The sequence below is a fragment of the Hetaerina americana genome, unplaced genomic scaffold, assembly GCF_022747635.1.
Source record: "Hetaerina americana unplaced genomic scaffold, ioHetAmer1.1.p SCAF_77, whole genome shotgun sequence".
Taxonomy (NCBI): Eukaryota; Metazoa; Arthropoda; class Insecta; order Odonata; family Calopterygidae; genus Hetaerina; species Hetaerina americana.
Genome location: NW_027287394.1, coordinates 1198159 through 1218357, shown reverse-complemented (window position 1 = coordinate 1218357; position 20199 = coordinate 1198159). Strand labels below are relative to the sequence as shown.

Below are 20199 nucleotides of genomic sequence, written 5' to 3'. Positions count from 1 at the left end.
TAAATTTCAGAAGTTACCAACACATTTAACCTTGCCACTCAGTGCCAAAGAAACCAAAGTGAAAGGCATATGTTTTGGCAAATTGCAAACATATCCAAACCCATGCATTTCAATCCCAGAATACCAACAATTTCATTTATATTTCCAACGAAGGGGCATTTCTCCAAAAGAAGCAAGAGAATTTCAGATAATTAAGTTTGAAATGTTTGGATGAGTAAAACTTCCTTCATAGACCCCATATTTTGCTCCTTAAACAGTGTGCTCTGGACTGAAATACCTTAAAGCCTCCTTATCTGGAGGGAAAATTCCACAAATTGTAACAGCATTCCAATCTTTATTTATATATAGAAAAAGATACTTAAAACTCTTAACTTCCCAATTCACTGTTTCAAAGACAACGTCAGCAACACAGTCCCAATAATGATCACTTAGAACTAGGGAATTCCCTTGCAGCTTTTCAGGAATAAAAAACAAAGTAACCAATGCAGATATACCTCAACTTCGTTTGAACTTAATTTTGTGCAATTGAAAATTGATCCCTAAGAGATTTAATAATATTCAAATGAAAGATAGTGAATTAAAATTTTTCTTAACTGTTAATTTTTATTCAAAGAAGTTACACAAAACAGGAGAATGATGTTACCATTTTAAAAACTTGAAATAATATTATTATGATGGTCCTTGGTAGTGATATAATTATTTGAAAGAGTTTATGATCATTAAATAATGGTCATTAACAAAATTATGCACGTCATTCATACATTGCCTCTGTACTTCTTGGAAGAAGGATTTGTTTAATTCGAGCTCTTTAGTTTTTTACTAGTTTCTAAGCCTTCCTGTATTCAATGATGATGCACGGTTAATATTCTGACAAACATGTCACACTCATTTCTGCTTTCAAATGAATGTGGCTGAGAATGAGGCTCCAGTTAGGAGCATGAGTGAATGACTTTGAATATAATTTACATTGCTCCCTGATCATTTTGCAGTGTGTGACTTCATGTGTGACTTGAGATTATTCTTCTGAATGAATGCTTTAGAACATACGTTGCACCGGTGTGATTTTTCTGCAGTGTGTGTCATCATGTGACTCTTTAGATGACCTTTCTGAGCAAATGCTCTCGAGCATATGTCGCACTTGTGGCTCTTTTCTCCAGTGTGTGTCAACAAGTGCTTCTTAAAATTACTACCATGTGCAAATGTTCTTGGGCACATCTCACACTTGTGCCTCTTTTCGCCAGTGTGTGTCGACAAGTGAATTTTTAGATTACCTTTCTGAGCAAATCCTTTAGAACAGATGCTGCACTGGTATGGCTTCTCACTAGTATGTGTTAACAAGTGCCTTTTTAGATCAATATTCTGAGTAAATGCTCTGGAGCATATCATGCACTTGTGGCTCTTTTCATCCATGTGTGTCAACAAGTGCCTTTTTAGATTACTATTCCGAGTAAATGCTCTTGAGCATATTTCACATCTATGTGGCCTTTCTTCAGCATGTGACAAAATGTGCCTTTTTATCTGCATCTTTTGAAAAAAACCTTTCAAACATATTGCACATTTAAACGGTCTTTCTGCAGTATGTGAAGACTTGTGGATTATGAGTTTACTCAAAAATTGGAAGTTTTTGGTGCAAAATTCACATTGGTAATTTTTTTTCACAGCATGCACCAAGTTGATGTGACTTGCAAGGTTATTTTACTGTCAAATGCCTTTGAGCAAGAGTCACAATTGAATTGTGGGTCCTTCCTAACATGCACACGCAAGACATGATCTTTGAGAAGGTCCCTTTGTGCAAATTCCTTGTAGCAAATTTGACAAGCATGCAATAAAATGCCTCTTGCATCCTTCCCTGCAACATCTTGTTTCTTGTAATTATCTGAAAGATTTGAAGAAAAGGAATCTTATTAATGAAAAATTATGTACCTGCAATGCTGAAAATATTTGTACTCAATACAAAAAGGTAAGCAGAATATAACAGCTTCTATAATACCTTTTCAGAAGAATTTTGCCAGGAAATTGTTTTCTTGAGTTTTTACAATCAAATAATCCATTGAAGTTCTATTTTAAATAAGCAAATCTAAAATACATATACCTGTTGCTCCATTCCCTGATTTTATGAAATCATGTTTAAGAATTATTTTCATGTTCCATTAAAATTATTTCATCTAATTGCTGATTTAAAACTTTTAACACCAAGCAATTCAAATTATGACCCTTGCACAAGAGTTCACCAATTTACTAAACTAATGGCTTGTTTCAACCAACATGCACATTCCATGAGCACCTAGTTGTTGACTTTAAAAAGTAAATATTAAAAGTAGCAAACTTTTGTATCAAATTCTGTCAATAAAAGAGGACTAAACATATTTATACTATGTTACTTTTTAGTTTACTAATAATTGGCTTTCAAGTGTTATTCATGAGCAAAGGTTATGACACACAGAGAATGTACAAAGATTAAGAGGAGAACAGAGAGAGATGCAGTAAAATGAATATAGTTTTCTGGTGGTAAATTAACTTATAAACAAAAAAATTATCAAGAGAAAGGGTTCAATGCCATCATGCTTGAGATTTCCACTAATGTTTACTTGGCATGTACAAATGCCTAGAAAAATAAATTTGTAAAATAATTTTGAGAAGGAATAAGAATATTCCCTGTATTAAAAGAATGGAATATGAGAAAAGACAAATGTTTAAAGAAAGGAAATTCATTTCCTAGGGAATAGATAATCAAATGAAATTAACTCTGCGTGGCTGTTTTTTACCAAAAGCACAAAGTCCCACAATAGAAGTTAAAATACTAAAATTTCAAAATGTAAAATAGGAACTAGAAGAATGACAATCTTTATTATATAATAAAACCATCAATTCATTCATGGACCAAAAACTAATCAGGTAAAATGGTCAATTTAGTGAGTGATAAAGTTATTCACCTCAAATAATATGTTTAATACTTAATTTATTTATTGCTTCTATTTAACTATGTGAAATTACTATAAGTATGGCAATCTCTGATTTCCAACTGAAACATATGGTGCCCTTAAAATTACTTTTATTTATAATTTTGATACAATTTATCCAAAAAAAAGACCTTTCACATTTTCTGGCATAACTTTTCCTATAGTGGTCCTTTAGATTGCTAAAATTTTTAACAACAAATATATTTTACACAGGAAATTTAAGAAAGAAAATAAAACCCCTACTTTAACTTTTCTCTCAAAAAAACAACTAAAAACATATTTATCACTTAAAAAGAATTTTTTACCAGGTATATCGTCAGAAAACAAATTTTATGATGCTTCTTTTAAACAAAAGAAAAGTATCAGTGTATAATATGTGACAATTCTTTTGGGTTTAAGAGAAAACTATAATGAAACAAGTTATTATTACCAAATTAAAGTGTCACTAAAAGTTATGCTGAACAGCTATTGCTAGCTGCTTGCTAGCTTTTCACAAGATCAATTATTAAGCACTTCTGTGTCATGACTATTTCAAATGGTGCTTTAATAAAAAATAAGAATTAAATAGTATGATCTTGTTATAATCATGGCCAGATAATTCTGACCCAATTACATGCACTAAAATAATTTTAAAGAATAAATTACATTTACTTTAATATTATTTTTCTTGGTGTTTTTAATATTTCACCATCTAGCAATGAAATAAATATAGGTCCAATTGGCAAAATTACAACCTCCGAGTCAACAAGATAAGTGTATATTAAACCATGCCAAAATAACTCATTAGGACCTAAGAATTAATAATATGTTAGTAGTTACTAAACCTACTTTTGGCTGCAAAAATATCTATCACCCAAACATTACCATAGTGAGAATAATATTTTTGATTTTTTGTGACTTCATGTTATGTTATTATTTGGCTTTCTGGTTCAATTATGAAATTGGGAATTATGGAAAGATTAGGACTAATTCCGGGCTGAAATATCTCTTGAATTCGAGAAATGAAATATAATATATTAAGGTGCAAACTTTTTAAAAAGTCAATTATATCTCATAAGGACTTTGATAAGGACTAGGAGGTTAATTCCCAAAAAAAACCAGAACCTAAATAAGCAAAGAGGATATATAAAATAAAGAATATAAGCCATTTCTATAAAATGACAATATCTGAAACTATTGTGTTATACACAAGAAAAAATTACATTATTAAGGAATAATAAACAAAACTAAGGAAATACTGAAACTGCAAATTTTGGATCTGAACAATTAATAAACTAATGGCATTGACAACTATGGCATGATAATAAGGCTGTTCTTAAACAAAAGGCTTCAGACTTTTTTAATAGAAAATGGTTAATTTTTTGTGTGAATGCACTTACAGGGTCAGTATAATAGGCATAAGGACTGGCTTGTTTTAGCCCAAATAGAGCATCGGATAGGTGTCTGACTTGTAGGCTTAGTAGAAGATATCCCCAAAAATAATAAATATTAGTTTAGTTGGCTCTGTGCATGTATTGAGAAAGATGGTGGATATTAGTTATGACTGATTTTTTTGTTTTCATGCAAGCAATGAGTGCATATGGGAGCAATGCTCTAGTTCAAGATTTTAAATTTGTAGACCTGGGACTAATAAAACAGGCTTATCCAGATAATGTCTTAAGCCAGAGAAGTTTTTGAGTGGCACAAAATATTAAAGGAAGGGGGACAACTTGTTAAAGATAAGGGCCACGTAAGACACCTGACAACCCCTCCAACTGATTATCAGGTATCAAAAATAAAACTGTTTTTCACTCTGATATGCATTTAATAACCTCCCTTATTAGTAAAGAATCCAGCCATTTTGGTGGAACCAACATTAACAGTTTCATGAGGATCTTGTATTAAAGGAGGTATGTGAAAAGTTGGTGGCAAAAGTCTTGAGCAAGGAACAAAAATATAAAGAAGCTTCTGACATAATTTGCCATTGCGATGCTCTTAAAAGCACTGACCTGGCTCTACTGTCCCTTTTCTTGTTTTTGAAATAAAAAGATAGAAAAAAGATATCAATTATTCTCCAATCTAACATTTCAAGTACTGATGATAAATGCTGAAACAATATTCCAGAAAATGATTTTCAGTAGACTTTTGACAAGTGGCAGATAAACCAACTAGGTATATTAATGCAGGATGAGCATATTCTCAATTTATGTATGTAGCTGTGAGGATAACATCATTGTCTTTTGATTTTTAGAGCCAACAATTATATTTATTGTATGGATCCTGCTTAATTTTATACCCAAAATCCCTAAAGAGAATAGTTAATGGTTAAATATTCAAAACAAAAAAATTAGAATACCTTTTGAAAAAGTTTTACTACAAGTTAAGACCACAGTAAATAAACCTAGAGTTAAATTGATCAGTGTACTAAAACCTTGATGAGGGAAACTTCAAAACTGAGCTAGAATAATCAACAATTTCAATTACAATCTTGGTCAAAAGGGGTAAAGATCCTTGACTGTTAGTATGAAATGTAAATAAGGCAACCATGGAATATTTAAAGTTCAACATATGTATCAGATTGGTACTCAAATTATTAAAGTTTGAAAACAAGAGGGACTTAGAAAATAACAACCTGCAGTAGTGAAATGAAATCTATTATATGCAGTTTATTTTATTTATTTTTAGGATTTTTGCCCTGTCAATGGCTGCAAAAGAGCATTTTATTTTGCAACATATTCTGTTTCAGTTGTTCTCAAAATCATAAACAAAAGGAAAGAGAATAAGGCAATCAATAACTTAGAGGATGATCAGTTTGGATAAAGGAAGGCGGGAGGTACATGTTATGCCATTGCAGTAATGAGATTATTAATCAAAAGGAATAAAGAACATACCCAGGAGTTATTTGCCTGTTTCTTAGATTTTGAAAAAGCTTTGGATAGAGAAAATTGGGAAAAAGTAATGAGTATAATGGAGAAAAAAGGAATAGATTGGAGGGAAATACGGCTAATGTGCAACCTATTCATGTCCCAGACTGCTCAGGTGCAAGTTGGGAATGAGGAGTCAAGATGGGCAGTGTAAGAAAGAGGTGTAAGGCATGGTTGTCCATTATCACCATTGCTGTTCAACATGTATGCAGAGGAAATGAATAAAGAGGCATGGGAAGAACTGGAGGTAGGAATGAAAGTGGGCTGATGACCAAACTTTGTTAGTCAGTCAGCCAAGGGGCTGCAAGCATTGCTTAGTGAATTGGCAATTCAGTACAGGTATGGGATGAGAATCAATATTGATAAAACAAAAAATATGCAATTTTCTAGGATGAAAAAGGCTAAGCTTAACATTAAATAGGATGGCAAAAACTAGAGCTGGAAATACAGTTTAGGTATCTCAGTATTGATTGGACCAACACAGCAAAAGTAATAGGGACATAAGGATAGGAATTGCATTAGGTGAAGGGATGTTGAGCAAGGACATTATGAAAAGACTCTTTAGGAAACTTTGATATGGAGGATAGCAATATACAGTGCAGAAACGTGGTCATTGAAACAGGAGGATAGACATTGCCTGAAGGATTTTTAAATGTGGGTGTGGAGAAGAATGGAGAGGGTAAAATGGATAAAGAAGAAAATAAATGAGGAAGTGCTTGGTAAAGTGGGCAAAGAAAGATGTTTGCTGGGAGATATCTTATGAAGGGAGGAAAAGTTGCTGAAGGGATTACTGACTTGCAGCCGGATGTTGAAGACTAATGGAGGGTAGAATGTTAGGCAAATAAGGAAAGGGAAGGATCAGAATAGGGATGTTAGACTGGATGATGAGAGGAAGAAAGTACTCAGAGCTGAAGAGGGACCTGATATAGCATAGGATGTGGTGTTTTGCTAGGGGTCACAAATTATTTAATTAATATTTATGTCTTACCATAAACCTACATTGACCAGTAGATTACCTGATAATAATAATTCTGTTACAAATTTATTCTGTTTTAAATATTAAACCATCAATTTTTGTAATTAGTCATAACATTGTATTTGACCTTTTAGGTATTTTCAAAATATTGAAAATGCAAAAGGAAGACAGCAGAGTCTCCAGCTCCTCTCACCTTGTGTCTTCAACTGTTCCAATGTAACTCCACCCGTCTCCTGCAAAGTATCATCATCACATTCTTCCTTATTGTCTACTTCTTCATCAGAGAATAAATGCAATTCTAAGTCTTCTAAATCATCCTGAAAAATACCAACATAACCAATGTAGATTGCATCCATGTAAAACATTAATAGAATGCCCAAAAAACTTTTAAACCTAACCTATAAAATTATACAAGGTTTACAATTTAACATTCCAATCTAAATTAATAATTTTAGCATGCATTTATACAGAATATTTGTCTTTTCAATTTCTTCAAAAGCATTAACATCATTCATTGAACCTTCTAACATCAAATGATATTGCCATTGTTTCAATTCAAGTTTAGAGAAGGTAAATTATAGGAGAGCTTACTGTTACAATGTAAGTAATCCTTTGATATCCATGGATTAAAAATATAAAATGAAAATATTTAAATACTCTTAACAAGAAAATGCCTCAACATTATTAATAATAGTTTTGGTCCACCAATGAAATTAAATAACACATGTAATACAGAGAATAGGTCTGGTAGCTTATTTTTCTCATAGCAATAAGCTTCTTTAACAAACTATAAGAAGTCATCACATTGTCTAATTGGAATCATGATCTTGTTCAAGAATACAACCAGCTCATTTTGAACTTAGCAAGCCCCAATTTATCACCAAAGAACACTATCTAAAGCTCTACTCATCTATCATGATACTAAAGCCAAGGATATCCATTTTTATTTATTTTGACAGATGGTCAAAATTTCCAAATAAATTTATCAGGAACAAACATCTTGGGAGCTAATTTCTTCAAGGTACTCTGGTACTTAAATCATTTGGAAGTCCTTCATTTTCTTAAATACAGAACATTTGATACTGTTAATAGTTGATTTGCATGAAAGTATTTTTCAATAAAGTTATTAAAGATTTTTATACATCAGTCTTTGCATTTAAAGAAGGATTTAGCCATTAAGAACCACATGGAAGGCCATTTCATCTAATAACACTACCTTAGATTGAAAAGCCCTGCACCCAGGATATAACATAATGTTTAATGTTATGAAAGAGCGTTCGTTATGAAAGCAATGCATAATAGCTTTCTTTCCTTACCTGAATCTCAACTTCTTCACAGTTATCATCATCCATCAAATCCACATTAGTGTTGGCTGAACAATTGTCCTCTTTCTCAATTGATGACTTTTGTACTGAATGGTTAATTCCTTTCATTGAACTTCTCAACGCCATCAAATTTCTTCTTTTATCATTCACCAAATCAACACCCTGGCTCTCTGAATCCTTCTGAAGGCTTGGGAGCACACACAGCTCCTAAATAAACATAAATAATCAAAATCAACACCAAGATGTTTGATAAGTAAATATAAAGTTCACCTAACAATAAGCCCCATATTGGTATTACTTAAAATTATACGAGGGTCATCCGGAAAGTAGTACCCGTTCGTGAAATAAAGACACAAAAGTAAATATTAACAAACATAAAAAATTTTATTTGAAAGAGGATACTTTAAACTACTTCTCAACATAATCTCCAAGCAAATTAAGGCATTTGTCATAACGTGTGACAAGTTTCTGTATTCCTGCTGCATAGTCCTTCGCCGCCAGCTCATTGAGATACGCGAGGGACCCATCTTGCACAAATTTTTGCATAATGCAGATGGTGTTTAACAATTTCATGAACAAATGTTCGAGAAACATTGGGAAAATGCTCACAGATGTCATCAATTGTGACGCGCCGATCGTTCCTCACGAATTCGTCAACTGAGCTCACCAGTTGGTCTGTAATGACAGACGGTCTCCCGAACGCTCATCGTCGTATGTGTTCCCTCTCCCCATGTTGAAGTTGCGACACCACCGCCGAACAGACGACTCGTCCATTACATTGTCTCCATACACCTCCTTTAATTGGCGATGAATATCACATGGGCGAACGTTTCTTGCATTGAGGAATTTAATCACTGCCCTCACTTCACAACTGGCGGCATTCTCAATTTTTTTAAACATTGTAAACAATCACAGAAACAACACAGGCAATGCTAGCGTCACGCAACTTGGCTCAGAGAAGGCAGACAAGCCACTGAAGCTATCTGACCTCGTCCAGCGGCTACTCGCGTCATCAGCACTTCATGCGGCACGAACGGGTACTACTTTCCGGATGAACCTCGTAATATTCATAGACATATCATAGAAAGAAAAGATAATATCCTTTCCCTAGGTTAACTATTGTTTCTGAATGAGAAATTTTGTGCATCATTTACGTTTGCATAGAAATAGCAAACTTTGAATGATACTCAGAAATATTTGCTAGGCCATCAAAACCAGGAAATATGGCCATTTCAACTGTATAGCCATTTGTCAAATTATCTAAAAGGTTTTATTTTAATCTATAACATTAATGGGAAGGGAATATAAGCAAAAATTGGATAATTAAAATGATTATAGACAAATAAGACTTTTTTCTAAAACGATATATCAAAAAATTAACTTTCAGGTTTGAAATATTCACATCTAAGGTAAGGTCACTGTTTTTCCTTCATCTTAATTTGTCCAGGCATGGAACTCATTTCCATGTGCAAAATATTAGTGATCTGCTAAATTCTGAACCAATAGGTACTGGTCAATTTGACGGTGGGTTATGTTGGTTGGCAACATGACAGTGCACACCTTTATTAAAAAAATTTGCTAACATTAAAGACTGTAATAGTTTTATCTGCAATATTTTATAGGTTAATATAAACAGAGTAAGGTCTGCAGTTATGGCCTTCTGCAACATTTAAAAAAAGATAACAGTTAAGAATGCAATTAAAAAACATGAAAATTAAGTAAAATGATTGAATATTCTTCCTAATTAATAAGATTTCCATCAGGCAATTTAAGATTGAAAGAAGTATCCGTCATTTAATTTTATGCTTAGGACGTGGTCATTCAGAACTTTGTACCTGAGGAAGGAACTGCATTTTACATTTTTTCACCTTAAAGTGCTGAATGGGCTAAGAAAACGTGTCAACAAGGTTAAGAAAACCAACAGAAAATTCATGAAATTATATTTAAAAAAACATTTATGACACCTCAAATTAGCCTTACCATGTCACCTATTACTGTTCCTTCAAAATGAAAACTCTTAAAAAGACATTTTAATATGGTTCTTCAATGCCAAACAAATATCCGTTCTATTTTAAGGTATTCACCAGTTGAAAAATGAAGCATTTGCAATAACAGCACATATATCACCAAAATAATTAGGTTATATTGGTGCCATTATGGTTAGAATGGTTCTTAAATACCTCAGAAGTCCCTTCTTGATTCTCTTCACTGTTAACCAAATCCCTATGCCTGGCTGGAATTTCAACAGTCTCCTGCTGTTCAACTGCTATTTTATCCATGTCTACAATCGTCTGCAAAGTTAGTTAAATGGTGAGAAAACAGTAAAAATAAATGATTTTAGGTATAATTTAAGGATTTTATTATTTTCTTAGTATATATGGAATTCAAAATTAATTAAAAGTGCTTTTTTCCTAAAGTATGATGCATTTGGTATTAAATTTTCAATATTTAACTTAAACAACTATTTTTTATGTATAACATCACTAGGTATCAAAGCAAAACCAATATATGACGGAAACATCTTTAAAATGAAAAATAAACTTCTTGTTATCCAATTGCAACATTAAAAATGGGAATTATAGATGAGATTAGATAAATTATATCAGGCCCAGTTGACATGCATGAAAGATTCAGATGAATGTCGGATTCCATACAATCACTGAATAAGAATTATTTTATGTTATGGATTTAATCAGAATTATCATCAAAATTCCATCAGATGATTCCTGAAGATCAAGGTATTTATTTTAGAATTTAAATGAGTAATTATATTATCTATACTATGATTGCCTTTTTCTTGAAATTTGCCTGCATTTCTTATGACTTGAAGATTGGCAATGTCCAAATGAATATCATTTAAGCAAATTTCAACTCTCTTTACCTTAAACTTCCACCACTATGGTCTGATAACTTTTACACAAAACCTTCTTAATGCCATGTCATACCATAGTAATTGTTTCATTTATTATTTTACTTCTATATTTATTCCTAGATGTACCTTCTTGCATTGCAAGATACGTACAAATCACATACAATACAAACACATCCCCTGTATAATAAGCAATAATATAACATTATTGTCTTTTTGATTAGCAAGTAATTACACAGCTGTGTGGTGATGATAATCATTCAAGCCAAAAAAATTAGTGGTTTTCATAAATATCTATCTGTGAATCAAAGATTTGGTAAAAAGTATTGTATTTTGTAAGATGACATACAGAAATCTTTCCAACTGTAGGTATTCATGAGTTGAAAAAAGAAACGTGAGCCATAATGGCACTTATATCGCAGATTCAATTTCTCAATTACCTCAAGGGAAATTCCTTCCATATTCTCAACATTGTGGTCCACATCTCCCTGGCTAGCTGCAATTTCATTGGTCTCCTGCTCTTCAGCATCCATTTCCTCTGTCTTCACTATGATCTCCTAAGTTATTGAATAATGACAAAACAGTAAAAATATTGAACTTCAGATATTGTTTTAAAATTATATGTAGTTAAACCTTTTAAATTAAGTAAAAATCAGTGACTAAAGTATTTTCAAATGCAAAAAAATATGTATTTGCTAAATCAACAAAGCTTTGGAATGAGCTCGGCTATTGTGTTCATATCTTAAACTTATGGCTTAAAAAAATGATATGTCCACCTGTTTCAATGTCTTCCTTACCTGAATAGAATCTTCTTCATGACTATCCATAATATGGTCCATTTTTTTCAGCCTAGCTGTCCTTTCAACAGCTTCCTGATATTCATAATCTGAAGTCTCTCTTTTAACTGTGATCTGAACATAATTCTTAAAAATATAAATATTGAAAAAGAGTTAAAAAAGAGGAAGAACATTAAAATTAAATTTTGAATTCATGAACAACATTTTCTATTTCATTTTTATGCAAATATATATATATATATATATATATATATATATATATATATATATATATATAGACATACATATATATATATATATATATATATATATATATATATATATATATATATATATATATACACATATATATATTTATATATATATATACATACATATATATATATATATATATATATATATATATATATATATATATATACATACATATATATATATATATATATATATATATATATATATATATATATTTCTTACGTATGAATGCAATTCAAAATTACACAGCAGTGCTTTTTTTCTTAATTTCTTATGCACATGGTATGAGAGTATCAATGTTTACCTGTAGTGAGATAATTTATATCTGTAGCACAGCTAGATAAAACAGAAAAAGCAATTATTAATAAATTTAATTTTAAAATTGTATCAACATCACCTGATGGCTGATTTCAACATTAAAAATGAGAATTATAAGAGATAATGTACATATTATCAGACCATTATTGACATGTATGAAGGAATTAGATAAATCTCTGTTTCTCTTCATTCATTCAATAAGAATTCTTTGATTTTATGGATTTATTCAGAATTGCAATCAAAATTCTTTTACTAAGAATCCAAAGGATAAAGGTATCAATTTTAGACTTTCAATTTGTACTTACATTGTTTACCCTGGAAATGCATATTTCTCCTAATATGCTTGATGCTCTAGTGACCACCTGCAAATTGGCAATGTCCGCATCACTATCATTGGAGGCATCAGTTGACAAAACATGATTATTAGGAAATATATATTTTCTAGTGGATTTACCAGTTTAACATCCTGGAAAAAATTATTAGCAAAATGCTGTAAAATGAAATGGAGCATTACACAGCCTTTAGTAGATATTAATAACTATTTAAATGGGTCATTGCTACCAAAATTAATAGAATCCTTAGTTTTTGAGTGGTTTTAATATTAAAGAATCGCTCACCAAAAAATGACAGAAAAAAATTTCTAAATTACATAAGTTATTTATGAAAATTGAAGATACCAATTGTAAATGTTTATTAAATGAATTAATAAAATATATCAAAAGGACCAATCTACTTTCAACATTCCATTCAACACTAGTTTTTCAAGTGCATTACAATTTAATGTTTTTTAAACTATGCTGACTAGATGGTTAGGCTTCACAAAATAATTCCTAGTAATTCTTTTAACATCAATAAATAATCAGTATCAGTTGCGCTTATTAATACATAGAGTTACAAAAATGGGAGGCAATTACCTTAAAATTGAATGACTTAATAAAATACGAATAAAAAAAATATACCATCGAGTAATCTGGAATCTTATTTTAATATGAGATGTCATTGTTTACATGGACATTCGTATTTTATCATCCTCGGTTTACGCAAAATTTGATTGCCTAATTGCATTTAATATTTTCACAATTTTAGTAAAATTCACTCTTAGTCCACTGTAAGTTGCGATTTCCAACTGAATATAGAATAAAATTGCTTTAAGTGTTACCACGAGCGTAGTTAATTCCCATTTTTTTTATAAACGCCAGTATTAGTCATTTGCTAATAAGACCTTAAGACTTACGTACAATAGCGAGGACACTTATTAAAAATAAATATGTTCATTATTCAATTTAAGTTACTTCCGTTGACGCATAACGCTACCCAATACATTGCTCAAAACATTACAAAATACCAACCATAGTTGGCCTCGACTCACCGTTGCGCGGCGGTTTTCTCTGTCCGCGTGTTTCTTTGTCCTTTTCCTGTTCAATTGATAATGGTTTTCTTTGCACTGCTGCTTAAACATGTAGAAATCCGTCAGCAATTTAAAGCATTTATAGCACAGCAACCAAGGGTTGCTCCTTTCCCTGACTACCTATAATAACAAGATTATCAAAGTATAAGACCCTAAACTTTCGCTCTCAATGGGGCTCGAATCATTATTTGAATAATTTAAAGGCTTTTTTAAGATAAAATAGGGCACTATCGCACTTTTCCGGGTAAATTTACTATAAAGGCATCATTATCAATAATACGTAAACATACAACGGATAATCTTACCTTCAATTCTAACAACTCTTCTATTGCTTCCCGCACCAATTTCTCAGCATCGTTGTTTTCATAAAAAATATTTGTGTACCGTTCACCAAGGCTAAGACATAATCTACACTTTAAACTTTCGTGTCGAGGCATCATCGGAGCACTTAACGTTGTAAACATTAACTTCACCAAAACAGTAACTTTCAAAATGGCCGACTACATATCGATGGGTCGTTCGTTGTGAATCGATTACTAAGTGCGAGTTCGAGAATCGATTTAATTTTGTTTCGGCGCTAGGTGATTACCATATTCAAATAAATTTTGATATTTTAAAATTATTTAAACTCTCACCTAATAGATTGTGGACATTCCTGTGAATTTATAACACTTTTGCACTACCAAGAAGTTTATAGAAATTACTTCTTTTTTGAAAGGAGAGACATTAATTTCAACAGTACCTTTTCTGTGTATATTTTATTTTGTACATAAACTAAAAATTTTAATCGTGTTAAATTGATTTTATGTTTACATATATATGTTCTCGGGATAAATATCTCTTAGAAGAATAATGACTGGAAGTTAAAATTGTGTAATTACTTTTTCGGCGTAAAATTCTGAAAATGAACCTATGTGTGGATATACTAAATACTTTGCGTATTATGAGAGGAACTCCAAAAATCGGACCTTCCACATTTTGATACGGGCATTAAAAGATCATTAATTCCAAATTACAGATTTTCTTTCCAACCATTACAATATAACTGGGACGCAGGGAGAGCATTTACATTGCCATGCTTGTTAACAGGCAAATAATGGTGGTCAAATTTACAAATGAATAATAAAATGATCAATGTTAACTTCAAACCATTCAATGATATATTTATTATCACATTTCTAAATATTATAGCAGCAGTAGTGTCTAAAGGGTAAAGGAATAATTTTGACGTGTATTTAAAAAGGATGTCAATAGAAGGACATCATACTAGAATTATAATATAATCTGACTACCCTATACCTACGACAGCTAATGCATCCCAATATCTATGGTTATTTTTTAATATTGACATCGTAAATAATGCAGCAATGACTTTTTTGACCCAAATCTTCGAAACGAATAAACAGCACATTAACGATATCATATTTAGCATTTTTTGATGTTCTTTCAACGTGAAATGATTATTCTGGACAATGATAAAGGTGCAAGTTTTTTATGTGTCCTTGTAATATCATTTTTTATCAATTTATTGGTCTATATTACCTATGACTTAGTTGACATCTTCAATTAATATTTTTGCCAAGCTGAATGTGCAATGATCTAGTTTCTTGAACATTCAGAGTTTTCCTTTCAGTATTAAATAGTGCCAGGGCTTATCTAGGACTTAGCCTTCTAGCAAAGGTTTTTCCAATGAAATAATAAAAATTTAATGAAACATTATTAATGTGGATTTTATTTACTTTATGCATGTGGCGTTAAGGAATAATAATTAATAAAAGCAGAGACAGTACTGAATCAGTAGAAATTAGGATTACATACTGGGAAACCTGGGTTGGAAACCTGTGCACACACCTCTCTGGTCCCCCTTTACTGGTGGCCTGAGCTGCCTGATCCTTAACAGGATACCAGATATTGTCCTGGAAAAGTAAAGGTGGGCATAGGAAGAGAATAAGAAAAAAGAAGTTTGCTTATATCACATAATGCTGTTTGTGGCTGTTCATTTATTTTTGGCAGTGGCCCCTAACCCAGTTATTAGTACACTGATAGAGAAGATTGAAAACCTGTCTAAACAAGTGGCAGCCCACGCCAAAGAGCATGGTATGCACTCACGTCCCCTTTCCCTCAGCCATTGCCAAACCTCCTACCTGGCTCCAGCACTCAATTCATTCCAATCAAGGCATCTGCTGGTACTACCGCCAGGGAGTAATGCCACTAAGTCTACCCTTCCCTGTTTGTATGATGCAGGGAAACAAATTTGGCAGCCGGTGTAGGCAGCAGGTTACATCTTAGACCTATCCAACCATGTTTTTGTCATTGGCACCTCGTCTGGTGTCAATTCCTTATAGATATTGGTGCCGATATCTGTCTCTACCCAGTCACATGGCTCCGTGAGCATAGAGGGAAATCAGATCTTCAGCTTTTATCTGCCAATGACACTGCCATCACCACAAACGGAAATGCCACTCTCTCCCTTTCCCTTTGCCTCTGGCGAGAATTTTTGTTGAAGTTTGTCATTGCCGATGTCCTGACGCCAATAATAGGGGCAGATTTTCTTTGCTATTTTGGTCTCCTTGTGGATATTGCTCATAAATATTTGGTGGGCAATGTGATGAGCTTATCTTTTAAGGGCACCATCGCATCTCCCAGCAAAGGTCAAGTGTAAGTTATTTGTGGTGCCTCCAATTATTCTCACCTTATGGCCAAATTCCTGGGGATTAAAAATCAATCAGGAGCTTCCCAGCAAGTCAAGCACTCCATGGTTCATTTTAAAGAGACCAACCCTGGCCCTCCGTTTTCATCTTGGCCCCACTATCTTGCACCAGATGAGCTTGCCTTTGCCAATTAAGAATTTGAGCTGATGCTTCAGACGGGTTCTGCATAGAGGTCATCTAGCTGTTGGTCATCTGCCTTACACCTGGCGCCAAAGAAGAGCACCAAGTGGCATCCTTGTTGCAATTATCACTTGCTGGATTCCAGAACTGTGCCTGATTGTTACCCAGTACCGCATATCACGGATTTTGCACAGGGGTTATGTGGCTATACCATTTTTTTTAAATTGATTTAGTTTGTGCGTTCCATCAATACCTGTCAACCCTGCAGATATTCCCAAAACTGCAATAAAAATGCCTGTTGAACTTTTTGAGTTTCCATTTATGACACTCCGCCTTCAATACACTGTGCAGACCTTTCATAGGTTTATAGATGACATGTTAAAGGGATTCCCTTATGCATATGCATACATAGATGATATCGCTGTCGCATCATGTAACTCTTTGGAGCATGAGCAGCATCTGCGGACAATATTTGGCCACTTGAGGGATCACGGCATGGTTATCAATCCCTCAAAATCTGTTATTGGTGTGAATGAGATACAGTTTCTAGGATGCACGGTAATGGAGGAAGGAACTTAACCACTCGCCGAGAAGGTTAATTTCTATGCATCATTTTCCCCCACCAGCTACCATACACCAGCTGTGGCAATTTTTAGGGATGGTAAATTATTACCACCATTTCATCTCTTATGCCCCAAATAGCAAGGATCCCCTTAACAAACTTCTGGCAGGTAAGGTTAACAGCAAGGACTCAATCAGCTGGACACCAACATCAGAGACTTCATTCCTAGCCTGCAAAGAGGCACTTTGCAATAGTGCCATTTTAGCACATCCGAACCTGTCTTTCCAGACAGGTTCGGATGTGTTGCCTTTCTGACCCTTTTCAGAGACACTTTGAAGTTTTTGGTTGATGCTGTCCTTCAACAACATACTTCCAAAGGATATCAGCCTCTTGGTTTCTGGACCAAGAAACTGAGTGATGCTTAAAAGCCTTATAATGCTTATTACAGGAAAATTCTAGCAGTATATAAGGCAGTGATCCAGTTCCGGCATATGGTGGAAGGACGAACCTTCACCAACCCCTAACCCCTTTCTTTTGCATTTTCCTAGAGGCATGAGAAGTGTTCCCCCCAGCAATTTAGGCATTCAGACTTAATAAGCCAATTTACCACAGACATCAATTATGTAGCAGGTAAAGATAATTTTGTCGCAGACACCATGTCTGGCATTCAAAGCATTTCTGCCCCCATAGATTACTCTGCACCAGCTGCTATTCCAGAGTCTGATCATGTCCTTGTCAATTCCCTTCAGAATTCCTCATTTGTTCTGAAAAACGTTGCTTTTCCTGGTTCATCAAATCCTCTTATATGTGATATGTCCACTTCCTTAACCAGGCCAGTGTTCACTGAGCCTTTCCATAAACAGGTATTCCTCAGCATGAATTGATTATCACACCCTGGCATTTGACAGACAACCGACCTAGTTGCAGCTTAGCACTTTGTTTGGCCTTCCTTGAGGAGAGACTGGCATGCACGCTCACGTTTACAAAGGAGGAGAAAAATCACAAGGCATGTTTAGTCCCCCATTGGTGCTTTTCCCATTGCCAGTGCCAAACTTATGCACATTCACCTAGATTTTGTTGGGCCTCTTCCAGGCAGCCATGGATTTTGCTACATAATGACATGTATTGACCACTTCAGCCAGTGGCCTGAAACTTTCCCAATTCAAGATATCATTGCAGAAACTGCCATAAGGACCCTTTTCCAAGAGAGGATTTTATGTTTTGGAACTCCCATTTGCATCACCACTGACCAGGGGCGGCAATTTCAAAGCAACTTGTTCCGGCAGCTGACTCAGTTGACAGGGGCAAAGCACCTGCAGACATCAGCCTATCACCCTGCAGCCAATGAGATGATGGAATGCCTTCACCACCAGTTTGAAGGCAGATATCCATTGCTATGGTGTTAACCAATGGACCAATGCCCTGCCCATGGTTCTCATGGGTCTGACTTCCACATTTAAAGAAGATATTCAGGCAATGTCTGCAGAGTTCATTTATGGCCAAACACTGGCTTCCTGGAGAATTCTTTTCCCCTTCCACTAGTGTCATTACTGCCACTGCAAATTTTGTCACCATTCTGTGGTAGGGCCTCCGCCAACTCCAGCCACAGGAAGTCTCTTGGCATGGAGCCTGCAATATTTTCATGTTTAAAGACCTGGAAACTGTTTCTCATGTATTTTTGAGAAATGATAGGCTCCATCCATTGTTGATTCCTCCTTATGATGGGCCATTTTGAGTAATCCAGCATTATCCCAAGACATTCAAGCTGAAAATCCAGGGTAGAGAGGTATCTGTGGCAATTGACCATGTCAAAGCAGCATATGTCATTAGTGATGACGTTTCTTGTGCCCAGTTTGGTCAAACTCCATGATTACTTCCACATTGCCCTGCTGTTACCATACCTAGGGCGACCACTCCTCAGCACTCCTACCACTCCTCAGCACCCTCCCGTATTACCACAACCTAGGCAATCACAGAGAAGAGTGCCCTTTCCCAAACATTTAGCTGACTTTGGGACTTGGGGGCATTTCAACTTTTTTCCCTCTCCTGTATGTTATCTGATATTACTTTGTAGTTGCTGCTGTGTTATTGCATAACAGTATTTATTTATTTTGTGTGGTTTTACATACCTGGCATTTAATAATTAATTTTTTTTTTGTGTTTTACAATCACTTTGTGAAGTTCCAATTACAATTTCTCTCTCTTTGCAAGAGTATCTTTCGCATTTGCCAAGGGAGGTCATGTGGGGGTTCATTTATTTACGTCATGTAAGGTTAGGCATTCAGTAGTTCTCTGGAATCGGTTAAACATATGGATTGACCAGCAACAGCTGAGAGGGATGACAGCTATTCTGTGACCACCCAAATAAGTTTATCATCTGCATTTATTGAATTCTAAAGTGTGTATGTTTTGCATTTTTTTTCCAGGGAGTTCAAGAAAGACTGATAAGGAATGAATTGTCTCTAAAAATATTAACAGCAGTGCTGTGAATGCTGGAGACTGCTTGATCCTTGTCAATGTCAAAATTGACCCTTCTAGTTAATCCTTTGATGCTTCATTTAAGTGTGTAGATTAGTTAAAGGTCAAATCAATTCCAAAAGTTGACCGTTCTTTGTTTGGCAATGGGGAAATTATAATTTTGGGGAGTGTGCATTTTTATGTTTGTATTATTAGCCATCTGTGCTTTGAAACCAATGCTACTTGAGGTTTCAATTTGCTATTTCAATTTGAAATACCTCCCTAAACCTGACTTTTTCCTAAACCTTTAATTTATTTTCATGAAATGTGACCCATAAGGACTGTAGTTGCTATTTTTCTCCCTACAGTAGTGGTTAGTGGAATGTAAACTGTTCCATTAGTATTTTTAATTATATGGAAATTTTTAGAAATTGCTTCATGTGAAATGTTGGTCTTTTTTCATACAGGACCCTTCGGAAGATGACAAATTATACCCGCCTAATGAGAAAGTGTATATTAAGGAAAAAGTATGATGTTG

At 34.0% G+C, this 20199-nt stretch overlaps 1 protein-coding gene across 1 annotated transcript; it reads right to left on the bottom strand.

Annotated features, from left to right (window-relative positions):
• Positions 1 to 249: 249 nt before the first annotated feature.
• LOC139697466 (uncharacterized) lies at positions 250 to 8451 on the bottom strand. Its single transcript, XM_071596189.1, has 5 exons — positions 8440 to 8451; positions 8156 to 8371; positions 7033 to 7156; positions 1835 to 1876; positions 250 to 293 (listed from the first exon to the last, which is right to left on the bottom strand). The coding sequence occupies exons 1-5, from the start codon at positions 8449 to 8451 to the stop codon at positions 250 to 252; spliced, it is 438 nt and encodes a 145-aa protein (XP_071452290.1).
• Between the last annotated feature and the right edge of the window lie 11748 nt (positions 8452 to 20199).